This window comes from Populus euphratica, unplaced genomic scaffold, assembly GCF_000495115.2.
Source record: "Populus euphratica unplaced genomic scaffold, PopEup_1.0 scaffold19.1, whole genome shotgun sequence".
In the NCBI taxonomy this organism is placed as follows: Eukaryota; Viridiplantae; Streptophyta; class Magnoliopsida; order Malpighiales; family Salicaceae; genus Populus; species Populus euphratica.
Window position 1 is genome coordinate 1781973 of NW_011499853.1, and position 13750 is coordinate 1795722.

At 29.6% G+C, this 13750-nt stretch overlaps 1 protein-coding gene across 3 annotated transcripts in view; it reads right to left on the reverse strand.

The window, feature by feature from the left end:
* The window catches only part of LOC105122242 (UPF0587 protein C1orf123 homolog), a 29026-nt gene continuing 15276 nt past the window's right edge, over positions 1-13750 (reverse strand). The window contains exons 1-5 of one of the 3 annotated variants that reach the window (XM_011021243.1): positions 6557-6753; positions 2850-2957; positions 1830-1997; positions 983-1039; positions 487-573 (exon numbers count right to left, since the gene is read on the reverse strand). In XM_011021243.1, the coding sequence (XP_011019545.1) occupies positions 1013-1039; positions 1830-1997; positions 2850-2957; positions 6557-6658 (405 nt within the window). In that variant the 5' untranslated portion in view covers positions 6659-6753 and the 3' untranslated portion in view covers positions 487-573; positions 983-1012. Of the gene's footprint in view, positions 574-982; positions 1040-1829; positions 1998-2849; positions 2958-6556; positions 6754-13750 lie in introns of those variants that run through there. The other 2 variants (XM_011021242.1, XM_011021240.1) reach the window with 2 other exon arrangements.

The following is a 13750-nucleotide window of genomic DNA, read 5'->3' on the forward strand; positions in this document are numbered from 1 at the left end:
TTAACAGGAACTCAGCAAGAGAATTAAACAGTAATCATTTCTCACAAGCCACAAGCCACGCCACGGATTCCACATGCCTTTCCGCACCCAGCAAAATATGGTGCTGAGAAAATTTGTCACTCGAGACAATTCAGCTGAGTTTCCCTGCTGAGTTAAGACCCAATAAATTTTGTTGGCCCGCATGCCCAGATCAATAGGCATCAAAGAAAATCATAAACATTATTGGAAAAATATAACCAAAAAACGCATTTCACAAGCGTCAACCATGGTGTGATTCATTGATAATTTGGCAGATAATCAACCATAATTCAGAAATGGCGCATCAATCCGCTGCCAGACATTGGTCTCATGGCCACTATATTTACCGTAGTCAAATGATTTTTCTACCTCATCAGCAAGAGATTAATTGCTCTTATTTACCAGGACTGTGCATCTGGAAAAACAACCATTCTACCTCACCACTTCAAATTTGGAACGGAGATTGGATATCATGACTGGGCACTCTCCCTTCTCATCATACTCGTTGAAGTCCTCTCCAGACAAGTCAATGTCTTCATATTTTGTCCCTGCAATCTGCAAAAATGACTTGCTATAAGTTGGAAATATTTATCAAGAAAAGGAAAAGACACCGAACACTTCAAGACATGTAGTGCAAAGTTCATCTATTAATAAAAGAATAAGAATCACAAGAGCCACACCAGTTATTTAACAAAGAAAGTAAACAAATGTTTGTGGTTCCATCTGCTGGATAGAAAGTAGCTGGTTTCATTTAAATCTTACCAGTTTTTGTTCTGTAGCCTGTAGGGTGTATAATGATTCCAAATTTCAACTACCAAAGATTGGAAAAAGTAATTTTCCATTCTTTAAGTTCTTGAACCTGTTGTTTACCACTCTGTTCTGTTGTTCTCCCACCCCACCTCAACACACATACACAGGTGCATCTCATGCAATTCATTGTAAACAGAGAGGGAAGAGGGTCCACCTTTAGTTTCGACATGAAGTGTATTTAAAATCATTGGCATTCACCAAGCATGTAAACCTATTTTGAACGACGAAAGATATGTCAAATTTAAGATTTTGATAAAATGGTGAATACACTAATGTGTTATGCCTACCAGTTCCATTCCCTTACATATCTAGCTTGAACACATGGTTTTGCATTCTATAACAATGCATGATAAATTTCTCCATCTTATCAGTTGCCAGTTTGCAACTCAGTAATGGGAACCGAGATAGATCAGATTTTTTTCAAATCCACCCTGGATATAAAGCTTTCATCCATATAAATGTATCCCAGTTTGAGAATGTTTAAATGCAAACGGGTCTTGAATGTTCACAAGCAGCACAAAGTTCAAAGCCAACCAAGGGAAAAAAGCAAAATAGCATTGCAAATAAGAAGTCTGATGGTAAAATGGTAAGTGCATGCTCCTTCGGCCCAGCAATGATGGAGAAATAAGCTTGAGCACAGTATTCCTTTAATGGATTTGGATCAAGGAACACAATAGATCATGTTCATGAAATCCAAGCCATTGATTTGAAATCAATGGTTAGGATTTCTTCACAAAATAAAGTAAATACCATTTAAAAAAAAACTTATAATCATGCACTAATTTGTAATAATTCGTACGAATGAAATCATAACTGTTGATATTCAACCAATGGCTTGGATTCGATCCCAATCCTCCTTTAATGATCCATTATTATTCCAAGGGATTAAACAAAAGAAATGCACCTGAGTCACATTGTCCTTTACTTCACAAATCCACAAAACTATCCATACTTTTGAATGATTAATGTTCAGTAAGAGAGTTTCAGGAACAGAAACTTACAGATTCAGCTGTCCATGCACCACTGAACACAAAACCCTCTGGCTCATAACCTCTGAAGTCAAATAACATCAATGGGGCATATTTTGCTCCCTCACTCAGTTCCTGGGTCAGTGGTTTGCCTTTGCCTGGGATCATTGTCACAGTTCCATCCCTCCCACAAAACTTGCACTGTTCACGAAAAAAAAAGGCTCATAGAATCATCATTCAGCATTTGAAGATGATATTTCATACGAAATACTGCCATTACATGATGCCCAAGGACAGAAGCAAGCAGATATAGCAAATAACTCCTATTACTATCTATTCCCCAAACCTACAACATATAAATAGTCACAATCATTATGAAACAGCAAGTACAATTTACGCAATTCATTTGCTTTTCACACAACAAGGATCATTCAATGCACATCTCTAATTATAGTTTGCTTTATTTTGCTCAAATACATACTACCCTGTTTCCTGATTAAAATTTTAAATACTTCCAAAGCTTAATACCATAGCCACTAATTATAAAACACCAGGAAAAACCTAAATAATAACATCTTGTTGCTTAAGAATTCTCACAAGACTTGATCCTACAGATAACGACTAAACATAACTCAAGAACCTAAATCATAACATCTTGTTGCTTAAAAATTCTCACAAGATTTCCTACAGATAATGACTAAAAATAAATCAAGAAATTTAAACAGCTTCTTTTGTTGCTGCAAAGGTGAAATGGTCATGACAAGAAATCAATAACAAAAGTCCTAGCTATGTTTGAATCACATTACACCTGAAATAAAAAACAAGAAAACATAGAATCAAGATAAACAGAGCCGTACTATGAAACACCATGGTAAATGCTGTACTTTCAAGATCACAACTTTCCCTTTTTCGTTCCCAGCAACCAACCAGAGCATCATTTCATGAACTAAACAAACTCTCCATCTCAATAAATCAATTCCAATACTAGCTAATCACATGAGCTTGTGTGATTGATTTTACAAAAATAAAAGGAACAATGAAACAAAAGATTACCTTCTGAATGAGATGAGCAGTTCCCTTTCCCTGAAGAAGTGGAACAGTGTCATTCAAAGTCACACATGTTTCTTTCTCGCTCACCTCTCCACACCTTCCACATTTAATCTACATCTCCAACAAGCAAAACATATAAATAAATATATAAATCAACAAACAACCTAGCAGATCTCACTAGTGACTATAGTCAATAAAAAAAGGAACAGAAGATAGAAACGAAAAACCATAAAAATTCTAAACATTATACAATATATATGGATGACCCAAATAGATTGATGTAAAAGCAAAGGAGATTCAAATTCCCTTCCAAACTTCTAGTTTTTGCAAGGAAGATGACCTGATGCGAACTAAACAACAAAGCAAAGGAAGGGGCATTATGCCCTCGCAATCCAAAAAAAGCAGATTAAAAGTCAAAACATGGGCTCAAATGATTTCTGATGGAGATGAAATTTCTTCACCAGAAGTTAACAATTCAACCAGTTCCTCAGCCTCTTGTTCGACCATACCAAATAATACCCAAACACTTGTTGGACATAGGTACAATAAATGTTCTTCTGTTAAAAGCCCAATTGTTACTCCAATAATTATTGTCTTCTTTTGCTAAAACAAAAGAAGATTCCTCATGGCATGAGAAACAAATTTCTATCAAAACAAGTAATCTTGAACTTGATGAATCAAAATCAGTTTATCAAAATCTTTCAAAATCCAAAGGGTGTGATGGTTTTAAATTCCAAATAGTCAAATACCCCTCTTCGAACTGTTTTCAGGTGGTGACTTCAAAAACCCCTCAAGATAATTTTCAGAAATAAAACAATTTTCAACAATATTTTTCAAATCAAAATTTTCAAAAGATTTTCTACTAGAACATGGGTTTTACCATAACGATCCAAGGATTTTTTACCAAAAATATTTTCCCTCCAACCTGGCATTTCAAAGCTTGAGATATAAGCAAGTCTTGAAATTATTATGAAAATATATCAAAATTGGGCCAGTCAAAATCAAACACAGTACACAAAAAGGCCATTCCAATTTTGTAACCCATTCATTCCTTAGAGTGAACAAAAGCATACCAAATTTTTTTAACCAAAATAACACGAAGCTAAAAAGCAACCCAACATTCAATTTTTGGGATTCTAGTTTAATACCTTTATAATTCAAAATCAACATTTCAAGCACTCTTGAATGTTTTACTGAAAATCAAGAACAAAAATCCAATTCCCAATTTGGTTCATTTAATGGCGGTCCTGATTTGGAACCAAACTAGAAATTCTTCCAGAAGGATATCAAACTTCTGGCAATAAATTTCAACCAATTCCAAAGAAAGTATCTTTTCCAAGACTTCTCCAATTTTGTTATAATTTTAGTATTTTATGGATCTGTGCATGGATTTTGAAAAATCCCCAATTATCTAAAACCATCTAAGTATCAACCAATCATTCTCTCCAAAAAAAATCTTCAATTAATGCACTGCTAGAAGCAGAAAAATTCAAAGAAGATTATGTTTAGCTTATGCAAGATATTTTGGCAGATTTTGTCTCCAATTCTTCACATGAATCTAATGACCCATTTACAAATTGTGAACTAGATGCAGAAGTTTTGGTCCCATTAAATCATCATTTTCGGTAAAAAAGAAAATAATTTTTCTGGGCACTAGAAGACAAATTTTTTGATGTTCAAGTACTTCTACAATAACAAACAACCCTCAACAGTAATTTTTTTTCTATGTAGAATTCTTGTACCAAGATTGATTTCAATTGCATAATTACATCCAGTTGCATCCCCTATTTTCTTTAATTACATACATTCTCATCTAATGGATGGCCTTGCTGCCTAATTTTTATTGGTTTGCTTTAATTTTCATCAATTTATTTTCTTTGTTACTTTATCATCCACCTAGTAAGGTCTATCAGGTATGTGGGAGGCCCACTGGGTCTTACAACTTAGCCTATCTATTGGTGATTCAGGTTTTACAACTCAATGCTGCACATTCCTCCCAAGCAAGACTTGAACCCTAGTGGCTCTGATACCAATTGGACAACATCATGGTTTTGCTAAAAGCTATAGCTGGTAGTGAAGGCACTTCTTAATCCTTTTAGCCCAGAACAAATCAGGTAACGTCTCTCACTTTGGATGTCCTATATGAGGGCCCACTAGGTCTTATGACTTAGGCTACCCATTGGTGGATTCAGATCTTACAACTTAATGATGCCCATTCCAACCCAGCTTTGATATCAGATAATAAAGCAAACAAAAAAAATAAATTGATGAAAGTTAACACAAACGAATAAAATCTAGGTGGCAGCACCAGCCACTACATGCAAATCTATGCGATTGAAGTAAATAAAAAAGAATTGGGCAACAGAGCAGGCCACTGGAAGCAAATATATGCAGTTGAAATAAAGTTGAAATAAAAAGCAAACAAATTGATTTTGAACACAGGATTGAACACTTACGAATATAGTACCAAATTTGATAATATTTATTTTCAGGGGATTTTGGTAGAAGAAAATGAGGTTCCGAGTTTTGAGAGATTAGAAGAGGATGGAATATTCTCCTAATGTGCTCTTGAGATTTGGGAAGTGAATGCTTCCTTATATAGCAAAATTGGTTGGTATTGTACTAGTATCAAATATCAGCATGCCAGACTAACAAAAGAGGTAAGAATCCACTCTGAATTTTGTAATTGTGAGTCGTGATTTGTAGGGTCAACACATCTAAAATATATAGGTCCACTGTAAAAGACTGGACTCTATGGTTACTAACAAAGAATCATTGAATTCTAGGAACCTACTAAGAACCATAAGAATTGCAATATCAAGTCCTAACACCAACTTGAAATAAATCCTACATAGATAAAGTTGTATTTCTTACTATGATGATTTATAGAACTTTGAGACAATTCTAATGGTTTCATAATCATTGAACAGAGTAATATCATGTTCCTCAGTTTTGATGATGCAATCCATTTTGTCAAAGAAATTGAAACTGCTATGGTCGTAGATTTCTTTTTGAGCAATTTTTGGAATTTCTCAATTGTCAATGGCTTTGCTAAAATTCTCAGTATTTATTTCTTCTTGGTTGATCACTCTATTGCCAGTGATATTACAGGCGGGGGATGAAGAAGCTCTAAAGTACGAGTACATCTTGTTGTTTCTTTTGGGCTACCCTAACATGATCTCCTGCAAGATTAGAGCTAAACCAACGGGTTCAATGCATTCTCGGACTTGCTACCCGGACCACTCCTATGAGCTTAGATCCACCCGTTTGAAAAACCAAAACAAATTGAACTAGACTCACATTCCATCCCTAACCCATGGCTAACAAGGCTCTGATACCAGGTGGATATCAAAAAACAAGTTCAAAAGTATAATAAAGTAACAAAAAACAAACATCAATTTAAGTAAAATGAAAGACAATACAGATTTAAATAACAACCACACATAATAATAACCACTAAAATACACAAAAATGCACCAAAAACACAAAACTTAAGAACAGTAAAGAGTATAGGATTTAAAGTAAAGAATCGTAAACCGGAAATAACCGCTGATTGTGCTAATTATTCACATTAGAAATAGCGGAAGCAGATAAAAACCACACGCAAAAAAAAAAAACCAAACAAGAATCTGAAGAAGTAGATACAGTAAGAAACCCTAACATATGTTAATTCAAGTGTTAAAAAAATTGATAGGAGAAAGAGAGTGGACCTTGAAGAAGTAAGAGAAATCAGGATCATCGCAACCGCCTTGAGGCTGGAGGCTAGCGATGTTCTCGAAATCAGCTGTTATCATTAGCATATGATTCACCATTTTTTCTCCCTTTCAGCGTCAAAACCAAGCTCTCTTTCTTCTCTCTCCCTCTCCCTTTCTGCTGTTATTATCTTTGTACTGTGAGTGAGCGGGTGAGTTACTGTTTGTAAACGTGATTGTTGTTTAAAGTAATTTTTATAATGAAATGTATTAAAATAATATTTTTTATTTTTTAAAAATTATTTTTAAAATTAGTATATTAAAATAATTTAAAATATAAATATAAAAGAAAAATTAGTATATTATAATTTTTTTTAAGGTTTTTATAACCACGTTTAGAGCAAATATCAAATATACAACCGAATTACTAGGATGGTGTCATTTTTGTATCCAAATTTCTTTTTATAATGCCTATTAAATGATCAAAATAAAACTAGTCTAGCAGGATGGCGCCTGGTGGAGGCAGCGGCGACAGGAAGGCGGAGTTAACATGAAATATGACTAAGAGTATACTGTACTGTGATAATTGTTACGGTTATCATTTAAAAAAAATTATTTTATAAAAATTATTTTTAATTAGTATTAATTTGAAAAAATAGATATTTAATTAAAATTAAGATTGAAGAAAAAATAATTTAATGTGTTTGGTTAAGAATGCTTTTGAAATTGAGGTTATAAAATAATTTTTAAAAATATATATTAATATTAATGATTTTTAATTTAAACATTATAGATTTAACTATTACTATTATATCATGAAATGAATAATACTTTATATAAAATATTTTTTATTGTTTTACTAAATTTTTTAAAAGCGCTACAACATAGTTAAAATATAATCAGGAATAAAATTGAGATTGCGATAAAATTCTGCAAATATTACATCATCAAGCGATCTCCGTTTAATTTATGTAGTATAATTGAATAATATTTAATACTAGCTTTTCAAATAAAATATAATTAAAAATAAAAAAAATATTTTTTTTTATTTTGTTAGATCAAACCCGATTCAATGTATTTTTAACATTGAACCAGATCGATCTAGCCAGAACAGTAAAGCATGCTCCACTATTTATAAAAAAAAAACCCATGAATAGTGCAACATGCTCCACTCTTCATTAGTTTTCTAGCTTAAAAAGCAGCAATTTGATACTTCTTGCAAATCTGTACTAAATAAGTGAGTTGATGTAGTTATTTTAAATGTAGAAATAATCACGTAACCGAACACCCTTTAATATAATTTTTTAAAAAAAACTTAGAGTGCATCCTGAAGTTTTATCACTATTTTAAAAATTACAAGACTCTTGCACATTTTATTAAAAACATATTTATATTACATTTAAAATAAAAGTTACATCTATAAAACTAACTCAATATGAAAATATAAAAAATAATCTAAAAGGAGCTTGTGTAAAAAATAAAAATAAAATTGTTCATGTCTTTTTTTCATTCAGAAAACAATAAAAAACTTGGGAATAAAAACTATGAATAATATTTAAAATGTATTTTTAAAGCCCGATGCATATTAAAAAATAAAAAAAACTAGTTTTTTAGATGGAAAAATATTGTATTTTAATAGAAAATTCTAGTTTTTTTTTATTTTAATTTTTAAGAAAATTGAAGTATTATTTTGTTTATATACAATCCCTGTGTTTTTTCTAATCATATTACGATAATTATGAAAAGTCACATCCTAAAGAATTAAAGTACCAGAGTTAACATATGAAAATTCATGAATTACACTGTAATAAAATGAAAATCCCTAGAAGAATTAGTCGGAATTTTTCTCATTTTAAATAATTGTTTATAGATAGATGGAGGAGATTGACACCGACAAATCATTTTGGATCTTTCTTCATTAGGGCCTGGCAGCGTGACTCATTTTTTCATTGATTTGCGATGACTCAGACTCATCTTTATGCACAAGATGCAATCAATTCCCACATAGGTAGCCCGAATTTGAAAATTTGCGAGGGCTTTCTTTCTTGTCTAAATCACTAAAAGGATCGGTTGTTTCTTGGAAGAACATCCAACACTATTAATGTTATTGATTATCTTTCTAAATTGCTTACTATTGATGTTATTGATTATCTTTCTAAATTGCAAGCAATTTCACTAAATCTATGAAAATAGTGATTTATTCAGTAACCTAATTTAACTTAAAAAAAATATAATACAACGATGTTTGAACTTTGGGTTATTTTAAAATGTAAAAAAATAAATAGATTGTAGAGAATTTTATTTCAATCCAGTTAAATTACTTAAATTTTTATTCCTTACCTAACTCAAGTTTCATTATTTAAAGTTATAACAACATGGTAAAGTTGATTTTTCATATCTAAAAACAACTTAGGTGATTATTAAAATTACAAATTAATTTAAAAAAATTAAGATGAAATCTTTATTTTTAATATTAAGAAGTTAATATATTAAATCATCTCTAGTCAATCAGGGTTAATTATCAAATTTACAACTTATGTTAACCCAATTGACTAATTATTTTTCTTTTTTTGTCTTTTTTTATTCTCATTTTAAATGAGCCTTTTTTGGGCCTCAATACAATGAATTTAGAATTAAATTGAAGAGTTACGGGAGAATTCAAAACTAAATTAAAAAAGAAAGCTTTGGGCTTAGATGAGATTAAATCTAATACTTAAATGAAAAGTTATTATAAAATACAGATTAAATTAAGCGAAGAAAGCAAAAATTATTTTGCGCATGTGAGAGTAGTTGTTGTATTGGAGGTGGTATATGTGGCTTTCTCCTAGCTTCAAAAACAATCTTTTTTGGTGCGCTGAAATCATCTCAATAGGGGCTTCCTTTCATGGTGACATGTGTCGGCTATGGAGATATGATGGGGCTTCATAATCTAATTCTTCCTCTTAATAGGGGCTTTCTTTCCTGGCAACATGTGTTGGTTATATAGCTACAATGGGGTTTCATCATCCTATTCTTTCTCTTATTGTAATTCATTTAGTTTTAATCTTTTATAAAATAAAAAATTTGAACAATTTATCGTAAAATAGAGTATCAACCCAATGACAAAATGCTTTTTCAATCACATGAGAAACTCACATTAACTTATTGGAATAAATAGTCAAAGTCAATGTAAAATGAAATCAACATGAAACGGTCAAATTAGAAAAGAAATTCCATTGATAAAAAAAAAAGAGTTGTACTATGCAAATCCAAAATACAATTAATTGAGGCTTACAATAATTAAGATAGTAAATTGCTTAGCTTTTTTAGTATTTTGTTAACAAAAATCTTATTTTCTTTTCTTAAGAAAATAAAACTAAAATAAAATTTATAAAACAGAAACTTGTAACATTAAAATAAATTAAAACCCCTAAAAAAAACACTATAACACTAGGGTTGCTTTTCATTAGAATAATATGATGATTTTACCCCTCCACTCAAAAAACTTAACCCTAGTTTTTAAGAGCATTAATCATTACAAATTTTATTAGGAATAAGTGATTTTTTCTCATCGCAATTAAATAGATCAAAATATCATTAGAAATAAAAAATAGAGTTAAAAAGTATTTTTTTTCTTTTCACAATGTCTTATTGGTTATTATAATGTGAGTTGAAGCAATTAGGTATTTTTCAAAATATAAGAAAGTAATACATAATTAAAATGCATAGTAAAACGATTAAAATATCTCTTAAAAAGAAAACCTTGAGTTAAGGGGCCTTTTGGTCTTGTCACAATGATTTTTTCTTTTGTAATTACAAAGTTAACGTAAGAGCATTTTGGTATTTAAATAAAAAAAAAACACACGGATAAGAGTCACCCACATCATTAATGCATTGCATGCGGCGCCTCCCGACATCTAAAAATATCATTTTGCTCTGTTGTTGGAAACATCACTGTATCCTTTTAATATTGGTATAATACATGTTTTCAATGGTAGTCCAGTTTGTTATGAAGCCTTTTTTTTTTCTCACTTCTCTAAAATTATAACTTGGCTATTTTTATTGTTGGTAAATTAACTTCAATTCTTATTTTTTTATTTCTAATTTTTAGCCTTGATTTTTTTTAAGAAAGTTTTTTTGTTTCTAATTTCATCATTCAATAAAAAATTATCAAATATTATATTATTCAGTTTATTCCTCATTATTTGGATTTTTAATTTTTTACCTTGGTCCTTTAATAGAAGTTTTATTTGTTTTTAAATTTATCATTCAATTCAAATTGAAAGTATTATGTTTTTCAATTTGGTCCTTATTATTTTAATTTTAATTTTTTTCTTGGTCTTTTTCTAATTTTTTTCTTCAATTTCACCTTTCAATTAAGATATTGTTTTGATTTTTCCATGTCAATTTTGATCCCTTTTTTTTTTAAGTTTTTTTTGTTCTTTTACTAAATTGATTTTTATTTTCAATTTCACCCTTCAATTAAATACAAAAACTTATTTTTATTTTAACCTTAATCCTCATTCTCTTAATTGCTATTTTTAATCCTTTTTATATAGTTGATTTTTTTTTTAATTTTTACTCATCAATATTTGATTGATTGAAAATTAAACTTTATGATTTATTCATATTAAATATTTAAGGTTTAATGACTAGAATTACATGTTTAAAAAGTTAATATGAACTTTTTCTTAAAAAAAAGTTGTAATTCTTTTTATTTTTTTATCAGGTTATTTAAGTCTTATTAATTATCTTGCTGTGAATTTAACGAAATATTTCATGTTAGCTCGACCTAATCACTATAATTATAGATTTGTGATGAATTTTTTTTATATATTTTTTTACCCTATTCCAGCATCTGAATATTAGTTTTTACAAAAAAAAAAAAAAAACCTAGGGCAGTCATGTGGCAAAACACACGGACACCGAAGCTACTAAAATTATAAACACTATTAAAGGGAAACCAAGTTTCCTCGACATGAAGGGACAGAATTTAGCTCTTAGGGATTTGAAGAATTATTTATTGAGTTATACATTCATAGGTATATCACCAAAAATAAAAATAAAATGATAAAGGTACGAGATTGATGAATTTCTCTACTACCCTTAAACAAAAGATTATATATTCTCAACATATCCAAAACTATCCATAAAAATACAGACTCTATGTGGAAATATTTAATTTCACAACAATATTTAATTATATAGTAAAAAGGAATTTATGGTAAATACAAAACATATTGTCTTATCTTAAAAAAAATCCTACACACCAACATTAAGAAATACTTTTATTCTATATAAAGAAAATATTTAATTTTTTTTGTGTATGGTAATATAAAATAGATGCCAATATTCAATTTTATATCTATGCAGGAAAAAGACCAAAACATAGGGTTAATCTTTTTTTTCAACATATGGTATTTATATGTCATATAAAACTATACACAATATAAAATAAGTTTCTAAAGTCACAACTAGCATATGTAGAATCTTATTGACACTTTATTTTGATTATGGAAACTCTAAAAAAGGCTTAAAATAGGTTTAAAAGCTAATAATTAAAAGCTTATATATATATATATATATGATATCTCTGACTGAATTAGATGAAAGAAAAAGAACAGTTTTTTCAAGATTTGTTTTTTTTTTACAGATGTTACTAAAATATAAAATACCGATATTAAAAATTAAAAAAAAGGTTACAAGTTATTGTATTTTCACTTTTTATCATCATTCCTATTATTAAAAAGACTCCTTTAAAAATAATGATTCATAAAACCTTCACTCATGCCTATATTCTTTACTTTTATTCACCTTATATATAATTAAAATTAAAATAAATAAAATTTAGTAAATTATTGAATTATATAGACCTTAGTTTTTTTAGAGGATCCTTAGTTACTGTCTTGTGTTATCTTTTTTACTCTTTTAGATTAAAAGTTTTATTCCTTTTGACCAATTCTACTAGTATTAAAAAAGAATTCATTTGTCAAAAGGTAACACAAAATTTCTATTCAAGCATCTATCTTTATTATTTTACTCAAAAATAATAAGGATGAACTCTTTAAAATAAATGAATTCATAAAAACTACAATGCTAAAATTATCAAGTTAAAAATTAAAGAATTCTGAATAATTTTTTTTTTCACACCATACACCTTATGCATTTTTTATATATAGATTTTATTTGAACAGATGACTTCTTTAATAAAACATAATTCATAAATATTTTAATATAATAGTAATTTTGGTAGGAGAAAACATTTTAATTTTATGATATTGAAATATAAATATAAATATTTGAGGTCCAATATCATGTCAAGTTTTACTTTTTATCGAGTTTTTTTCCAGAGTTTTCAGTTATAGAATATAAGCGATTAGAAGAAAAATGGTTTAGATTAATAAATATACATAGACTTTGTATTTTTCAACTATTAACTATTGAATTAATTCATAAAAACTAGTAAGAATAATAAATACACACTTGAATGGTACTTGTGCCGAGGAAAAAAAACCAGTATAAGATAAAAACAGGATCCAACTGGATATCTACGACTTAAACTGACTCTAGTTGAAAATTCTGATCAATGTGCTATAGAGAATTCCATTATATATATATATATATATATATATATTTACGAAAAAGTTCAACCAGATACAAAAAGAATTTCGAAACTACTAACAAAGAACAAGACTTCAGCTAAATATTTTTGCGTGCTGTTGAAATCACTGCAGCCAATTTCCAAAGTTTTTCAATACCGTTGCCAGGTTGTTGAAGTTTTACACCAAAGGCGTTGGACCCGTGATTTGGTTTGAAGATTTCAAGTGTTCTTGATGGGATTACGCCTAAATGTTTTCTGGATTGGGTTTTGGCATAAATTGATGGGATTACAATACGAAAAATAGCAAGAAAAGATATAATTAACATAAATGGATCTAATTTGATTTCTGCACTTCACCTTACAATTACGTGTTTTGATGATGGGAATCATGATGGTGTTGATTACCAAGTGGCAAAGATTGTATGGTCAAATTCTCCGGATTGTATGTACTGGGAAATGTTCTTTCTACTTAGTCAAGATACTGGGATCCAAAGAGTTGCAACATAATATCAAAAGGAGTTAGGTTTAGCTATTGACAGCTTAATTGCTCATCTCAAAAGTTGGTCACTACAGCCTCCAGGTTTGGTCCCAGAATGTTCCAAAATTATATTCTTCAAGAACTTACTGTATAT